Source organism: Ylistrum balloti, unplaced genomic scaffold (assembly GCF_031769215.1).
Source record: "Ylistrum balloti isolate Yb309-2 unplaced genomic scaffold, AGI_CSIRO_Ybal_v1 Utg369640, whole genome shotgun sequence".
NCBI classification, from domain to species: domain Eukaryota; kingdom Metazoa; phylum Mollusca; class Bivalvia; order Pectinida; family Pectinidae; genus Ylistrum; species Ylistrum balloti.
The window spans coordinates 1,585,323-1,604,321 of NW_026781901.1; the positions used below are offsets into that span (position 1 = coordinate 1,585,323).

At 35.5% G+C, this 18,999-nt stretch overlaps 1 protein-coding gene across 1 annotated transcript in view; it reads left to right on the forward strand.

The window, feature by feature from the left end:
- The window catches only part of LOC132553597 (lon protease homolog, mitochondrial-like), a 46,862-nt gene that overhangs the window by 22,028 nt on the left and 5,835 nt on the right, over positions 1-18,999 (forward strand). Inside the window, exons 15-21 of the mRNA XM_060217856.1 lie at positions 550-637; positions 984-1,106; positions 1,545-1,661; positions 11,212-11,352; positions 11,516-11,681; positions 12,114-12,337; positions 16,090-16,254. Coding sequence (XP_060073839.1) covers positions 550-637; positions 984-1,106; positions 1,545-1,661; positions 11,212-11,352; positions 11,516-11,681; positions 12,114-12,337; positions 16,090-16,254 — 1,024 coding nt within the window. The remainder of the gene's footprint in view (positions 1-549; positions 638-983; positions 1,107-1,544; positions 1,662-11,211; positions 11,353-11,515; positions 11,682-12,113; positions 12,338-16,089; positions 16,255-18,999) is intronic.

The window sequence follows — 18,999 nt, forward strand, 5'->3', positions numbered from 1 at the left end:
ATGTGAATTGGTTGTTGTTTGGTTACCTTCAAAATTGGAAATTTTCTCCTGCTGGCCCACATAACAAGATAAAAATTGAACTGCTGTTCCCAGAGAAACACTGAGTAATACAGGCATCACATTAATGAATTGTCTGTAACTCTTAAATCATCTAGACACATCCAGGATGGTGTAAAAACACAAACGGCTAACAATAAAACTCTTATTACATTGATTGTTGTTGTATTTTTCAGACAGGTCTGAACACCATTTAAAAAATTTTGATGAGTTCCATTACCAAGAGAAATAGTAGGTTCTTGAAATTTGGGCAAGTCCAACAAAAAATGCACAAGCTCAGGACTCAGATATCTAGATGCTGAAAAATCACTGAATTAGGAACATAATTATACCTTGTTGTTTTTCTTTACTGTCTTTAATTAAGTCCAATCAACACATTATCTCCAATTCAAAGGTTAGGGTAGAAGGGTAGATATAGGTTAGCTTATACGGCTGATAGTCAGCTATATACAACAGTATATAGTGTAAAAATGTTTCTGTATTGGGTTGCAGGAGAACCTATGTTGGAGCCATGCCAGGAAAGATGATCCAGTGTCTGAAAACTACCAAGACAGAAAATCCTTTAGTTCTTATTGATGAGGTGTGTAGGATGATGAATAATGAGACATGTAGCATTAATCTTTAAACCAGTCACAAAATTTAGATGTGCTGATGAAATAAATTCAATATTTGATGTTTTATCACTCCACAAAATAAAGTCAGTCTCAGTGCCTTCAGTAACATAGTTAAGACATTGATTTATAAATTTCTGTAGAAGTGTATATACTGTTGGCATGGAGATTGATTAGAATTAAACATTTTTTGACACAATATTCTAAAAATAAAAACAACCAAAACCTTTTTCTGTTTGTTCTAAAGATGACAAGGCGTAAAGCTACCATCTACCATGAAGTCTAATGTTTGTTGTAATTTTTTGTTTTTTATAGGTAGATAAATTAGGTAGAAGTTGGCAGGGTGACCCATCATCTGCATTGCTAGAACTTCTAGACCCTGAACAGAATGCCAATTTCCTTGATCACTACCTAGATGTCACAGTGGACATGTCCAAGGTAACAAAACTTGTACCTGTATAACTGATTCAATCTCTTTACATGACAGACTGTGGACATTGATAATTTGTTTAGTTCATGTTCTCTGGTTCAATGAGTGTCAACTTGCTATTTGCTGGTTTGGTGATAATTTGTCTAATTCAAATTTGCTGGTTCAGTGAATTCTTGATTATGGTTCACAGGTTCTGCATTACAATGTCTGGTTCAGGTTCTCTGGTTCAGTAAATTCTTGATTATGGTTCACTATTTCTGCATTAATCTGTCTGGTTCAGGTTCTCTGGTTCAGTAAATTCTTGATTATGGTTCACTGGTTCTTCATTAATCTGTCTGGTTCAGGTTCTCTGGTTCAGTAAATTCTTGATTATGGTTCACTGGTTCTTCAATAATCTGTCAGGTTCAGGTTCTCTGGTTCACTGGTTCTTGTCATTACTGTTTCAGGTTTTGTTTATCTGTACGGCCAATGTGACAGATACTATACCAGAACCGTTGAAGGACCGGATGGAAATGATTGATGTATCAGGCTATGTGGCAGAGGAAAAGCTGGCCATCGCACAGGTAACCTTAATTTATGTATATGCTGGTCTGACATTATCAAACATTTTATTTTTGAGATAATTAAGGAGCTACTGGCATCCTTATGAGGTTTCGGCTTTAAATAGAAGATGTTGAATAAAGGGGGACTTTGTATTTAGTACTGTTTCTGAAGGAAGGCATTGCATTTTTTCAAATGAATAAAGCTAATAGTTCTCCCCCAGCCCTTCTGACAGGAAGAATTGATATTTTTTGTTGAGTGAAGGGAGACTTTGTACATATTTATCAGCAAATGAACCCCTGCCCACAAAAAGGCCCCTTCTTATTATTTTGTAGAATTATAAATTTTAAAATATTAAGCTACGAGTAGTTCACAAACAAGCCCTCCCCAAACTTTACTAGTAAATTTTTACACTAGGATAAATACAGTAATAATTCCATGTCCCTGAAGGATAAATGAAAAAGAACATTATAAATTAGAGACATTGTAAATGTATCAACTATTTCGAGAAAGGTTTCTACACTCAATACGAAAAAAAAGTTCTGAAAAAAATTTCTCTTGTATTTGTTGTTGTTTTTGTATGTAGAGAACAATACTTAAGATAGTTGTATGTATTCCTTGTCTTCATTGTCTGACTTAACTGGAAACATGACTCAATCAGAGGGATTTGATAAATGTCTATAGGACTAACCAAAAGTTCCAGGGGGTAGAAGCTGTTGTAAGGTATTACTGTGATCTCTCATACTACTCTGATTCTTAAACCTATAATATCTAGAAGTTATATAGGGCAATTCATAGAAAAACATGAGTATCATTATTTTACACTAAATCATAATGCATTCTCCTTTTTATAAAAACAGGGGTTATTTATTCATTAACAATTAAGTATTTTCAAAGCGTCATCTGTGGCATTTCCATCACACTACAATACTGTTGTGTTATATTATCAGAGCATTTAATTCACTCTACAATACCATTTGTTTTATATTTCACACTATAGGTTTGTGTTATATTTATCACACTACAGTTGTACAATAGATTTGTGTTATATTATCAGAGTATTTCCGTCACACTACAATAGGTTTGTTTTATATTATCAGAGCATTATATTATCAGAGCATTTACGTCACACTTCAATACTGTTGTGTTATATTATCAGAGTATTTCCGTCACACTACAATAGGTTTGTGTTATATTATCAGAGCATTTCCGTCACACTACAATAGGTTTGTTTTATATTATCAGAGCATTTATGTCACTCTACAATAGGTTTGTGTTATATTATCAGAGCATTTATGTCACTCTACAATACCATTTGTGTTATATTTTCAGAGTATTTCCGTCACACTACAATACCATTTGTGTTATATTATCAGAGCATTTATGTCACACTACAATAGGTTTGTGTTATATTATCAGAGCATTTATGTCACTCTACAATACCATTTGTGTTATATTATCAGAGCATTTATGTCACTCTACAATACCATTTGTGTTATATTATCAGAGCATTTCCAACACAATAATACCATTTGTGTTATATTATCAGAGCATTTGCTGACAAAAATTGTTTTCATTTTCATGCTGTTAACAAACATTGTACGGTAAAATTTCTGGAAATCTACTGATTGGATTTAGACAAATACATTATGTGATGTGGTCATTTTGTATTTTCCCCTGATCATACAACTTATGAGTACACTTTTGTAATAGTGTAAGAACAACGAAGGTTCAACATTGTAAAGTGTGTTCAGGAAGTGTGTTTAGCCTAGAGGTGAACCACAAAGTCCTATATTTAGATCAGGTTGGTTTATTGTTGCTTCATGTCGTATAAACAGTCAGCATTATTTAAGGATTTGGTGGTGGAGGAAAGCTCCCAGAGAAGAACCATCAACCTGCATTCAGTACCTGTGTGATATCTAGACAGATCAATGTGGGTCTGTATATACACCTGGTATTGAAATATAACTAAACAATAATTCTAGGTTGCCAACACAGCATTCAAAGTCAAGGAATATACTTATTAACAGAACAATGAGTAAACAAGGTAAATGATTATATTGAACAAAAGCATGTTAAGATAAGCTTATTACCAGACATGGAAATGTTGTTGGATATATATGGTATAATTAGATGGGCTTATTACCAGACATGGAAATGTTGTTGGATATATATGGTATAATTAGATGGGTCTATTACCAGACATGGAAATGTTGTTTGATAAATATAGTATATTTAGATGGGCTTATTACCAGACATGGACATTTAAATGGATATATATGGTATAATTAGATGGGCTTATTACCAGACATGGAAATGTTGTTGGATATATATGGTATAATTAGATGGGCTTATTACCAGACATGGAAATGTTGTTGGATATATATGGTATAATTAGATGGGCTTATTACCAGACATGGAAATGTTGTTGGATATATATGGTATAATTAGATGGGCTTATTACCAGACATGGAAATGTTGTTGGATATATATGGTATAATTAGATGGGTCTATTACCAGACATGGAAATGTTGTTTGATAAATATAGTATATTTAGATGGGCTTATTACCAGACATGGACATTTAAATGGATATATATGGTATAATTAGATGGGCTTATTACCAGACATGGAAATGTTGTTGGATATATATGGTATAATTAGATGGGCTTATTATCAGACATGGAAATGTTGTTGGATATATATGGTATAATTAGATGGGCTTATTACCAGACATGGAAATGTTGTTGGATATATATGGTATAATTAGATGGGTCTATTACCAGACATGGAAATGTTGTTTGATAAATATAGTATATTTAGATGGGCTTATTACCAGACATGGACATTTAAATGGATATATATGGTATAATTAGATGGGCTTATTACCAGACATGGAAATGTTGTTGGATATATATGGTATAATTAGATGGGCCTATTACCAGACATGGAAATGTTGTTGGACATATATGGTATAATTAGATGGGCTTATTACCAGACACGGAAATGTTGTTGGATATATATGGTATAATAAGATGGGCTTATTACCAGACATGGAAATGTTATTTGATATATATGGTATAATTAGATAGGCTTATTACCAGACATGGAAATGTTGTTGGATATATATGGTATAATTAGATGGGCTTATTACCAGACATGGAAATGTTGTTGGATATATATGGTATATTTAGATCAGCTTATAAGCAGACATGGACATTTAATTGGATAAATATGGTATAATTAGACAAGCGGCTTAGTATATCTGGATAAATAATGTATATTTAAATGGGATTATTACCATACATGGGCATGCTGTTGGATAGATACATTATCTTTCAGGAGCTTCATAGATTAAATGGAAATGTTGCGAGATAAAGATAGTATATTTAGATTGACTTATTAGCAGACATGGACATGTTGGATAAATATGGTACATTGGACAACAACAACAGCAACTTCTAGCCTTATTAATGCAACAGGTCAATACAGTTTCTATATACATAGTCAGACATATCTATTTTAGTCCTTAGGGGCAATTATACGTCTGCTGAAAGTCTGTAATGGTCATTCAAATGATGTATTTGTTAGTGGTTCTTTCGTCTGTATTGGTCATTAGATTCATGATTTTGTGGGTGATTCTTCAGTCTGTTCTGGTCATTATAATGATGTATTTGTGGGTGGTTCTTGAGTCTGTTCTGGTCATTATAATGATGTATTTGTGGGTGATTCTTGAGTCTGTTCTGGTCATTATAATGATGTATTTGTGGGTGATTGTTCAGTCTGTTCTGGTCATTATAATGATGTATTTGTGGTTGATTGTACAGTCTGTTCTGGTCATTATAATGATGTATTTGTGGGTGATTGTTCAGTCTGTTCTGGTCATTATAATGATGTATTTGTGGGTGATTGTTCAGTCTGTTCTGGTCATTATAATGATGTATTTGTGGGTGATTGTTCAGTCTGTTCTGGTCATTATAATAATGATTTTGTGGGTGATTGTTCAGTCTGTTCTGGTCATTATAATAATGATTTTGTGGGTGATTGTTCAGTCTGTTCTGGTCATTATAATGATGTATTTGTGGGTGATTGTTCAGTCTGTTCTGGTCATTATAATAATGATTTTGTGGGTGGTTCTTGAGTCTGTTCTGGTCATTATAATGATGTATTTGTGGGTGATTATTCAGTCTGTTCTGGTCATTATAATAATGATTTTGTGGGTGGTTCTTGAGTCTGTTCTGGTCATTATAATAATGATTTTGTGGGTGATTGTTCAGTCTGTTCTGGTCATTATAATAATGATTTTGTGGGTGATTGTTCAGTCTGTTCTGGTCATTATAATAATGATTTTGTGGGTGATTCTGCAGTTCGTTCTGGGCATGATAATGATGCACTACCGTTACATGTAGATATATATTTTGTATATAGTAGATCAGCTGATTCCTTCCAAACAGTTCAAGTTCTCTCAGACTAACATAGTCTGCATTTAGCAGCTGATCTAGAAAATTACCTGCCTATAAAATCGATCTTCTTAAGAGACAGACATATCTGTACTGGTAGATTGGGATTTGTGGTGATTGATAGACAGATAGATTCAACTGAATCTATTAGTTATGAAGAATTTTCATGTAAAGAATTTTATTCAATTAAATCAATTGGTTATATAGTAACAATGTCTGCCAGGCTATAGGTTACATGAACTTTTCAATCTATTAGCAAAATAGCGTAACATCAAACTATCTGATGTCAAAGAACGTGATAATATTTCCTGATGATGTGTGTATTGGTCAGTCGTATGATGTTTAGAAAACACACTGACATTACTGAACACAATCAGGTCTCTATAGCCGCTGTCATTGACAGCTTGTATTACTTACTCCCACACTGCCTGCTGTAAACGACATATGGGACTTCAGTTATAATCAATATGCTATCCTATGAAATTTTGCCTCAAAACTAGATATTACTGAGATGGTTTAGATGCAGTTTCACACTTGATTAAAACCACATTGATATGACAATAAGTGCATGAAGGACACATATTTAGAGAGAACAGATTTTCTTCTGATGATGGTTTGGTTCCTAACTCATTCAATAGTTGTCTCCCTTTGTACAAGTTCTTGGTACAATTATTTGTGTCATTCATTGAAGTTTTCCAAGGGTTGACTAACTGGTCAGAAATTCTTCCCTGTGATGATTTTTTGCTAGAAATTATTTCATTGACATCAACAGATAAAGATTCAGTTGCCTGTATTGATATGCCAGGTCATGTTAAAATGTAGTGTTGATACTAAAAGTTACCTTCTTACTGTAACTTAGCATTAAAAAGTAGTAGAAGAATTTGGATGGGGAAACTAGATAGTTTAGATGTTTAGCAGTTTGATGTCTCTGGGGAATGATCAGCGAGGTTGGGGAATGATCAGCGAGGTTGGGGAATGATCAGCGAGGTTTGGGAATGATCAGCGAGGTTGGGGAATGATCAGCGAGGTTGGGGAATGATCAGCGAGGTTGGGGAATGATCACCGAGGTTTGGGAATGATCACCGAGGTTGGGGAATGATCACCGAGGTTGGGGAATGATCAGCGAGGTTGGGGAATGATCACCGAGGTTGGGGAATGATCAGCGAGGTTGGGGAATGATCAACGAGGTTGGGGAATGATCAGCGAGGTTGGGGAATGATCAGCGAGGTTAGGGAATGATCAGCGAGGTTTGGATGTATCATATAATATGCTTATTCAATAAGGTAATTGTCTTTGTATTTTGTTGTCGATATGATGCAGTGGTATTTCAACAAGACCATACAAAGTAAATACATATACAACATTTTCTGATGTTGATAATCAGGCAGTGTCATTCAATATGTTTTGGTTCATGTATGACCTTGGGTAATGACATACTAATTAATTGCAATGTTTGTGTTCTGGTGCCACTTCACTACTTATAGGCAAGGCAATACAAAACAAATGGTATGTTTATTTCATGCCACTTATTAGACAAGACCATACAAAAAATAAATGGTATGTTTTATCTGGTGGCCCAGAAATGATTAAGAATGGCCTTATATCTGGCTGGTTCTGCTGTTCCTGGTTCTAAGCTGTTTCTGACTTGTGGAGATACTTACAGTGGTAGGGATTCAGGGTGATTGTGTGGGTGGGAGCTTAGATGAATGGCATGGCCTGTCTGCTACAATAGAAGAATGTAGTCAGGTCCCCTGGTATTCCTGCAGTCTGTAGCCTTATCACCTACAAAAACAGAGTCTTTAAGCCTAATGCCATTTTCCTATGCTTTATTTTTCCCCCTGTCATTTTATTTTTTTTTTCAGAAAATATGACAAATGTATGCTTTTATATAGAAAGCCAATTAGATGAATCAGTTAGGCTATATTTAAACATTGTCTATCATTGATTCTGTGAGGGATTCTGTGGATGACAGGGGATTGGATTATGTAATAATTTCAGTCTGAAGTTCTGTATAAACTTGATTTCCAGCACATCAGCAGGAAGGTCTACTACCTGTATCATTCTTGGAGGGATCATTTATAGAAATAAGATATGTGGGTGTAACATTACTTCATCCAATACACCATAGGGTTGGAAACTCTTTGAATGGTTTCCTATCAACATGAATGTACATTTCTGCCACACATATATCTGACTCATCCCATTGGATATGAAGAGAGATGTGAAAGATTCCAATATTACCAACCAAGAACCTAAAGTATGATCTTGTCTTTCATATCCCCAAATTGAAGTCCTGCCAAGGTTAAGAGATTTTATGTAACTTACAAATAGCTTGTTATTGACTAGTGGGGACATCAGAAATGTATTTCTGTAAACATAGATATTTTTCATGTGCGCGTCAAAACTTTTTTCAGGACATATTATGGTATTGCGTTCATCCTTCCATCATAACCTTATTTTTCCAGAGATCCTCTTCCACAAATTTCAACCAATCTCTTCCATCTTGGCAGGCTTAATTACCCTGACACAAAGTTGTGTTTTCCTTAACGTCAGTTTGATGTCACCATATCTGGAACAGTTACTGCCCTTGGTCGATTTTATGATGTTAATCTCATTTGGAGATCTCTCTCAAGGCTTAATACCATGACATGAAATTGTATTTTCCTGAATGTCAGTTTGATTTGACTATATGGAAGAATTACTTCCCTTGGTTGTTTCCATAGTGTTAGTCTTGTTCAGAAGACACTTTTCTGTTTTTAAATGATTTCTTTAAAACTTGATAGGTTGAATGATCATGGTCTTACATTTCCCTTGGGGAGAAGGTAAAGTTTACTATAGTTTATATCAGAAAAGTACATTTTTGGAGTAATTTGTTTAATTTCCATTTGAAATCTTTCAGACTTTGTTAGAATTATGAGTCAAGGAGGACAGCTTGATAATATGCTTATATTGATCCTGGCTTACCCTTAAGAGCTGAAGGGAGGGGCCATAATTGACTCAAATATGAAAAATATTCTTCTCAACACCCATATATAGAAGGATAACTTAACATCCTCTTCCTGGATGGGAGAGTCTTAAGGTGCTTAACCAAAGTGAATTTTAACCCCCCAGGGTGTCACATTTGTCTTTGGGGAGGGGGTAAAGTTTATTATAGTTAATATAGGAAAAATAGATTTTTGAGCATAAAAATTTTTTATTATTTATTGGAAAATAAATTTACGAGAACTATTAGTATCGGATGGCAGTTTTGATGGTATGTATGTATTGACACTGGATTGCTATCATCAATGTTGTAGTTTCTTTTTTCATGATACTTGAAAGCTATTTACCCTGTAACTTTATATTTAGTATGGTTTATCTCAGGTGACAGTCATGGCCTCTTGTCTATTTTTCACTCTAGGACAGAGTAAAATCACGAGAAGTAGAATTATTGAAATATAGGATTCTTCCACAAAACCTTAGTCTATTTCATGCCATCGGTGAAATGATGTGATCTTTTCTGCCTCAAGCATTAAGAAAAACTCTGAACATTTTCACCATTGACAAAAAGATGATGTTGACAGTGTGTACTGCATTGTGATAATACTGTTAGTGTTTTACTTTTGGTTTGTATAACTTGATAGAGCAAGTACATGACTCTAGAAATTGTGATTATTTAAACTTTCTTTACTGCATTACATGAAATGTTATAGGTACTTCATATTTTATACATCATTGGAAGTGTAAGGACCTCCGTGGATACCTTTATTCTTTCATTTGAAGTTCTATTTTCGATATTTCCATAGTTTAACATATATACTCATGATAACAACAAACGTTTCTATACAAAGAGTCTTTTTTTTTAAAAGTGATATATAAGGTTTTACAGTGAAGACATGAGCGATATTTTCATCAAGTGAAAGTAACAAGTTTTGATATTTTCACTGCTTTTTATCAACCAATCATAGTATTTAAAGTGAAAATATTGATTTTTCCCAAACTGCTACTTAATTGTGTGAATTTGAATTCAATTATATGTGTTTCATGTGTTGCATTTACTTTATTTGGAATTATTTCAATATTTGTGTCTTAAATAGATAGAAATTACTGTATATTATCTGACCAGATAACAATACCAGAACATGCCTATAGACAATACCGTAAATTCTAACTGGTTTCAATGAAAAGTAAGAAAAAATGCATTAGATAGAATATGCCTTGTTTCTTGACAAGTAACAGTTATATTTCGTCTTACAGGGTGCAAGCTGTCATATTTTCACTTGTGCTGTGAACCCATGAAGTATAAAAATAAGCATGCCACTTGATAAAATGAAGCTGTTATTCAACCAGGAATATTTTCTATTTATGTTTTACAATATCAGAACAAGTGATGATATACGAATACAGAATGGTGGGCACCACTGACATGGTAGAAATAGAGGTCCTTAAATCTGCCAGGAATGTGACAATCGTATATATTCCTTTAGGGCTTTTGTATTTACTTAAGACTACATTTTGTTAGGTCCTCTGATCTGAAGGGTCAGGATGACCTATAACCATCATGTTTCATCTTCTTCTCAATAACCGAAAGACTGAGGAATCTTCTGTTTAGCTACCAAATTTTTTCATATGAATGACCTTCACAGATTTTCAAGGCCACAGGGGTCAAATGTGTTAAAAGCTTTAAAAGACTATTTCTCAATAACCAAAAGGTCCAGGCTGTTGATATTGGTTCTTTAACATACACATCATTGGATGATTGGCTAACAGTTTTATTCAAATGATTGACTTTGACCTGCAGGTACTTTCAAGGTCACAGGGTTAAATATGTTGAGATCTTATTATTTCTTCTTACAACAAGCAATAGATCCAGAGTCATGGTATTTGTATAGTGTATAAAGAACAGGATTTCAAGTTTGCAGAATTTTTTGTGATAAACTGTCAATGTCTTTTTAAGCTGTAGGGAAGTTGAGCAATTTAAGCCCATTTTGCCTCTTTCAATATATAGGTATTTGTAGTCAGATGACTGTTGAGGACCATGGGCCTTTCATTTTTTACAGAGATACCTGCTACTATAAATTCAGAATTGTGTTGATTTATCTCATTCGAATGTTTGTGGTTTATTTTGTTATCAGAAATACCTAGTACCACAGACTCAGAAACAGACTGGAGTGACAGAAGACAAAGTCAATATCACGGATGAGGCTATGACAACGCTGATAAAATCTTACTGTAGGGAGAGTGGGGTTCGAAACCTTCAGAAGCAGATAGAAAAGGTATCATATACTTTCATGTATTGTAAAAATAATTTGATGTTTCACATATTTCTCATTTCTATGAAGTTTTAACATTTTGCAAATATTTCATTTTTCTGTGAAAATTTTGTGACTTTGTTATGTAACGAGAATATATAAAAATTTTTGTCTTGGTAATATGCAGATATATAGGAAAGCTGCCCTGAAGATTATCACAGAGTCTGCTGAACATCTGAAGGTGGATACAGAATCTTTAAAGGATTATGCTGGCAAACCACTGTTTACATCTGACAGAATGTACCAAGTTAACCCTCCAGGAGTTGTTACAGGCCTAGCATGGACAGCTATGGGTAGGTCTACTGGGTTTTTTGTTCATTATATGTCAGTTTATAGTTATGGACAGCTATTGGTAGGTTTGGTAGCTCATTTCAGGTCAATACAGGTCAGTATTAACACTGCTTACTTAACATACTTAAACGTATAGAAATGTTGTGTTGCCTATTGTAAACCAACTTTCTTTGTTATGCTCTTAAACTTTGTGAGCTTCACTGTCATAATTATATAAAAGCTTATCTCTATTAATTAAGACAGATGGTGTACAGCAGTTATGGAATTGCATGATATTGTCTATTTTGCAATGATCATTCCCTGTAAACTTGTTGCAAAGTTGATTTACAGCAATGATTCTAGACTGTCAAAGCCAAGAAGGAATGGAAGTTCAAACTCTAATTTGAATCTGAATATTTTGAAAACTTATAAAAAACTATCCTCTTTAATGTCAGGTGGATCTACCCTGTTTATTGAGACGGTGCTGAAGAGGCCGCTGGACAGCCCCAGTACTGGTGACAAGCCAGAGACTGGCAGTATAGAGGTGACTGGTAACTTGGGCAATGTGATGAAAGAAAGTGTACAACTCGCCTACACTTTCGCCAAGTCTTTCATGGTCAGCGAGCTCTCCAGCAACGACTTTCTTCAGAAAGGTCTAGTTCACCTTCATTTACCTGAGGTAAGTGTTGGATACACCTGTCCAAAATATATATTAATCTACAGTACATTTATTTTTCCTTGATCATGCCCCTCAGCAATTTCATGGGGGGCATATAGTTTAAACCATATTGGTCTGTCCTGTCACGTCCTCCTCTAAATCAATGTCAAGCCATGAAAATCTCTCAACAGATTATGTTCATGTGTACCCCATATGATATCATAGCATCATGTTCTACACCCGATCTGATTCTTATTTGTAAACGAGGGGGCAGTCATTATCACTTTTCATTTGTGTTATCACTACTTGTTACCATGATGATAAATTTCGCCTTTAGAGAAATCGTTTGTTATAGATTCAGGTTTTCTATTGTGTGATCAGCAGAGGTATTTTACTGTGTAGGTGTATATAGTATATAAAGACTTGATTGGCCTAGGATTGTTACATGTTACATCAGGAAGGAGTGCTAGAATGTAATAGAAAAAGGCAAGGTGTGAGTGTATGATCCTGGCAGTACACACAATGCTTTCATTGGGGATTCTTATTAACTGTCATTATGTATAGTCAACAAGACTGATGTGTCTCTAATGAGGGTTACTGTAACCGAGTGGTTACAGTATCTGACCGTCTTTATAACTAGCCCTCCACCTCTGGGTCACAGGATTCCAGGCCTACATGAGGGCAGTCACCAGGTACTGGGCCGATTTCAACCAAATTTTGGCCTGAAAAATCATGGCAGATGACCCTGAGGGACCTGGGGGTGGTCTGAAACATTATTAGGGAGTGGCAATGATACCATACCTGCATGAACTGATCATGATATTGTCCTGACCAAATCTAATATTTAGGTTTGGTCCAAAATCGAGCATAGCTCATCTTGAACAAGAAGTCTGAATTACTTGTCCAATTTCATTCACACATTTGACAAAAGATATTTGTTTAATTTTTTAAGGAAAAGAAACACATGATATGTTGTTATTTTTCAGCTAAGTCAAAGCTTCGAATTGGTAGGCACAGAAGTGAATTTGTAACAAAACAAAACCAACCATTTATGAATTTCTGGATTCTTCTGAAGAATGTTCAAAATATGAACTTGCTAGGCCACCATCATCAATACTCCAGGGGTTATGATCATGTTCACTCTCTGCACTGTGGAATCATGTCATGGCAAAATTGAAGGCACAAGCTAAGTAATTTCAATGGTTCCAGGGAAAAAACTGACCAAATACAAGCTGATACTCACCCAACTTCAAAACCATTACAATATACTGTTAAACGGCCTCAAGATTCATTTGATGATTTCCTGTACATCAAAGACTCCGACTTTCAGTCATGTCCAAAAGGTGTCGCAGATAGAACCTTCAATTTTGCGCTGACATGTTCCAGGGGTGGAGAGAGTGAAAGTGATGATAACCCCTGGAGTATCGAGGATGGTGGTCAGTCTAGCAGTGGATGTCAGATGACTGTGTTAAGGGCCAAGATCTCCTTGTCTCTGGTTTCCCTCAGTCACCGTAACCTGTCACATCCTTAAATGGGCGTGGCTGTTAATAGGATGTAATGTTCAAAAGACAAGTGGTGGCCTTATAACGAAAACACACGCCATTCCATTGCATTTTAACTAACAACAAATTTCATATGTTGGATTTAGGAAATTTAAATAAAATTCAAAAAAAGAATTCGGCCTTTCATTTGTACTTAAGTAAAATACAAAAAAATTTATGATGATATTTATACGGTTTCTTGAATAGCAGTAACAAATTATACAATACAGATATATATATTTAAACTGCAGCAAACTATGTAAGACATGCTCTTGAATAGCAATCACACATTATACAATATAACATATAATAACCGAAAGAAATGCAAGTTTGGTTTTTGTAATAGAACTTTTAAACAGGTGGACAGAATTTAATTAAATTTGACCCTGAGCTACCTCTGTGCACTGTGAAAATGTTCTTGGGTTAAAATTCAGCCGACCTTGACCCTGCTCGACGCTACATGTTTTTAGCAGATTTTTCAAGAAAGCATGCATCTGGGGTACTCCTACACCATATGTTTCATTTAAGGCCATAACGTCCCTATCTTGGTCCACTACATACAAATGGAGACTGACAGATTCAGGGAAAGGTGTGTTATGGTATGGGCAGGGATATCTCAAAGCATGAAAACACCTCTTGTGTTTTTATCCATGGCAGTCTTACAGTAGTAACCTAATGGGATCAGGACTTGACACCACATGTCATTCCTCTTATCCATCAACGTAACCTTACGTTGCAGCAGGACAATGTGAGGCCCCATGTTGCTAGAGTTTGTTGTGACTTTCTGGCTCAAAACAACGTCCCAGTTCTTGATTGGCAACCATACAGTCTGGATTTGTCCCTAATTGAGCATTTGTGGGACAAGCTGGACAGGGTTAGGAAGCGCATCAACATCCCATATAATGCGCTAAACTCACACAGACCCTTACTCAGGAGTGGAATAATATCCCTCAAAGGGCAATAAACACTTTGATTGGGTCAATTGTAAGGAGAGTAAGAGCAGTGACGTAAGTCAAAAATCAGGATAAAATAATCGAGAAACCCAAACATTGAACTAATCATCAATCAGGTAAAATGATAACCATTAAAAATAAACTTTTGTTTCTTTTTTTTGCTAATATATAATTTCATTCTATCACCAGTTTCCCACTTAGTTCTATGTAATCCAGGTGTGTATTACGCTAGGAATGGCGATCTGGTGAAGCGTACCAGTACGCAATCGATGGTCAAGTTGAGATGTCCACCATAAAGTAATCTTGGTGGAAATAAATGTAATAATTACATTCTGTGATGCATTTGCCTAGACATCATTACTCTGCCAAATTGTAGTCTACGAGACTGTATACTATAATTTACTGTGATTTGGTCAGAGTTGAAATTAATAGATCTCGATGTCTCCTTGATAATCAGTAACTTTCACTACGTTATCATTCTACAGTGTACTGATATATATCCGAAGTTGTTAGAATGAGTATTGTTACAAGGATATAAGTTATAACAGAACAAGTTATTGTGAATTGTGAAATTTTGCCACAAAATCATTATTTTCGCAATAACATACTAGATTAACAAGTACGTAAACTTTGTCAGCTAGACATCGATCTGACAGTCCAAATTACAAATGTAGGATCTGTTATAAACAAGATGTCGTCACTTACTGACAGAATTGACTTCCATTGATAATTTCAGTGCTTATTATAATCTGGAAATCACTCCAATCTTCTGAAAGACACAAAAACATAGATAACTCCCGATAAAACACTAGACACATTGTTTCATGAAATCTGGCTGAGAGATGCATCACTTTTTCATGTAATATCATTGGGCAATTTTATTTCAGACAAACAAAAAAAATACATTGTAAAATAGTGCAATTATTCCAAAATTGCTAGAGTTTACACTTTCATATCAATAATGAAATTAAATTTGTGACACTACTACTTCATACAATGGTTGATAATGACGACACACAGAGCTATATTATTACGACTGTTCTCGGCATTGCTGACATCAGTATTTAGTTAAGTGGGAAAGTTAAGCGACCTGTTCTTGGGTTTTGTTTTATTTTTGTTTTTTTTTTTGTAGATATTTGAGAACAGAAATATCAATATATATATATATATATATAGAAGCTGCAGCCGTCTATCAAAGACTTATGTGCAGATAGCTGTTATAATGATAAAAAGAGATTCTTATGACCAAGGTTGATTTAAGGATAATGTATCGTTACAGGGTGCAGTACCTAAAGATGGTCCCAGCGCAGGGTGTACCATTGTGACTGCTCTACTTTCACTTGCCCAAGGAAAGCCTGTCCGACACAACCTGGCCATGACAGGAGAAATCTCCTTAACTGGTAAAATCTTACCTGTGGGAGGCATCAAGGAAAAGACCATAGCAGTAAGTATATCAATGTTAACGGAGGTTGAGAAAAATAAGTTGTGCTTTGTGGTGGACAGATCATTCTCAAATTTTGTACACATGATTCATGTCATGGACCATGTTTTTTGTCTGCTTAAGTGAAGATCATGTGTAATAGGAAGTCATCTTGGTCTTCAGTGTAATTTTAGATATTACTCTCAGGTAGTGGGCTGTTTAAATTGCCCTGCATTAGTCATCCATCCTCAACTTTGTCCTTGTTGTGGCTATATCTATATCAGGTATATCAAAGTTATGGTCATGGTCAGATGATTAAGGTCAAGGTTAAATGATGAAAGTTCAATGTTATGAAGGTCAAATATAGTGTTCTCTTTGTCTTTATGTAAAAATCACACAATGATATCTTTCCTTGTTAAAAAGATCAAATGAATAAATTCAATATTTTCCCTATAGTAATAATATAATTTTACCCAATATTTTGGAATAAACATGGTAAAGATTATAACCAGGTGTATGGTTGATAAATTAGGTCAGTATGAAGGTTACAGAGGTCAGGTATGTGTGTCAGTTACCTGATGATATTAACATGAAGTACTTTAATTGTGATATATGTTTAGTGACTTGTTGATGTAGGATCATAATATTAAGGTCATCATCAGGTTTTCTTGTTTATTGCAGTATTTTAATACAATTTTGTAAAAATGGATCCAAGTGTCCAGTGGTGTATGTTTAAAATCAGACGTTTTGAGGTCTAGCTGATTTCTTTCTAGAGAAACCATTTGGTTCAAAATGAGCGAGATTCTTGGATTTGTACTGCTCTTTTTCTTAATATAATCCTCTTCCAACCATACACACTTCCTCAGGTAGTTTGCCTGTCATTTGATACCAAGTCTATAGAACTCAACTTCCTGGTCCACTAGCACTCCTCAGCAGCACTCAGCTCATCACCATCATCATCATCAAAGCTTGGGGCCAAAGTATTTTTTCTGTCTGGAAAAAGAGATGAAAGTTGTTGGAGTCTAAGTCTAGAGAATCGTGGAGACAAGGATGGAAGAAGGAACTCATAACCACACACACACAGCTTCCATTGCAGCTTGGTGAAGCGGAATCCCTCAACAGATTTGATATCTGTGTTGTGTCTCCTTGCTTGATTGGCTTACCTGCTTCAGTTGGTTATTGTAACATTCTACATTAATTGTGGTTCAGTGGGGCAGGTAGTCAATGTGAATCAATCCTTTATTATCCCAAAAATGTTGGTTGCCATAACCATATCCTGATGGCTTTGAACATATCTGACTTTCTGTTTACTCTCTGGATCACGGTGATAGAGTCAGGTTTCATCCCAGGTTACAGATATCAGATGATTAGCAATGCACCAAGCTATCAAGGCTTCACTGATAGAAGTGATGGAGACTCAGATGCTTCATGCCAATCTGACATTGTTTCTGCTAACTCAAATAGAGTAGTACTGTGGTTTTCTATCACTAAATTGAGCACAGTGTCAATGTTTTCTGGGCTAGTACTAGTTGCTAGATTGAGCACAGTGTCAATGTTTTCTGGGCTAGTACTTGTTGCTAGATTGAGCACAGTGTCAATGTTTTCTGGGCTAGTACTAGTTGTTAGATTGAGCACAGTGTCAATGTTTTCTGGGCTAGTACTAGTTGTTAGATTGAGCACAGTGTCAATGTTTTCTGGGCTAGTACTAGTTGCTAGATTGAGCACAGTGTCAATGTGTTCTGGGCTAGTACTAGTTGTTAAGTTGAGCACATCTTTGCTACACTGAAATTCCGTCACCTAGCCATTGATAGTTGCAGAAGAAGGGGTAGACATCCCCATTTATGTCAGTCACTTGCTCTTCAATCTGTTTTGCAGTTGACCCTCAAGGACTAGAATCCTTTTCACCATTCTATACAGAGTTTTGTCCATTTTACCAAATCAGGGGAGTGTGAACAGTAGCCACCAGTAACATGATTCCATATGAAATCTATACTAAGAACAGCAATGTATATCAGATGTGGTGTATTCTGATGCTCCCTTCATAACAAGGGCAAACAATCCCCATCTGTAGTATGTTCATAGGACATTAGATGGTGGATTCCAAGATCCCTCTGGGATCTCTCGTTGATAGTACTGTCGTGAAACCAAACAAAATGAATGAATGTTACACAACTAATTCAGTTCTCAGATTATCCTTGCCGACAAACTTCCAGGTCTGTACAAGGTCAGTAAGTCAGTAAGTCATCCCATGTCTAAATCTACAAGTCGCTGTCTCATGACACATGCCAGCCTGTCATTGATTCAGTTGACCGATTTCCAGCGTATCGTAATCGTCCCTAATTTGACATGAAGCTGTTAGGGAATGAGTTTGAATGATGATACGATGATACGTGAGATAACTTGAGTGATCTGTTGTCGGGACATATTCATATTTCGTTGAGTAGGACATGATCTGCTGCACAGAACTGTTACGTGTACTTATAACTCTCTGGGACAACACATGCCATGGCTCCCATGAATAACCCACCATTGATATTCAGGGCCAGCTGTCTCATTGCCACAAATTTAGGTAGCCATATACATCATACATATTGACCATCACTAGAGACTGTTGTCATATCAATACCATTACTACAGACTGTTGTCATATCAGCACCATCACTAGAGACTGTTGTCATATCAATACCATTACTACAGACTGTTGTCATATCAGTACCATTTCTAGTCAACCGGTATTCCAGCTAGAACAAGACAGCAGGTCCCTTTGCC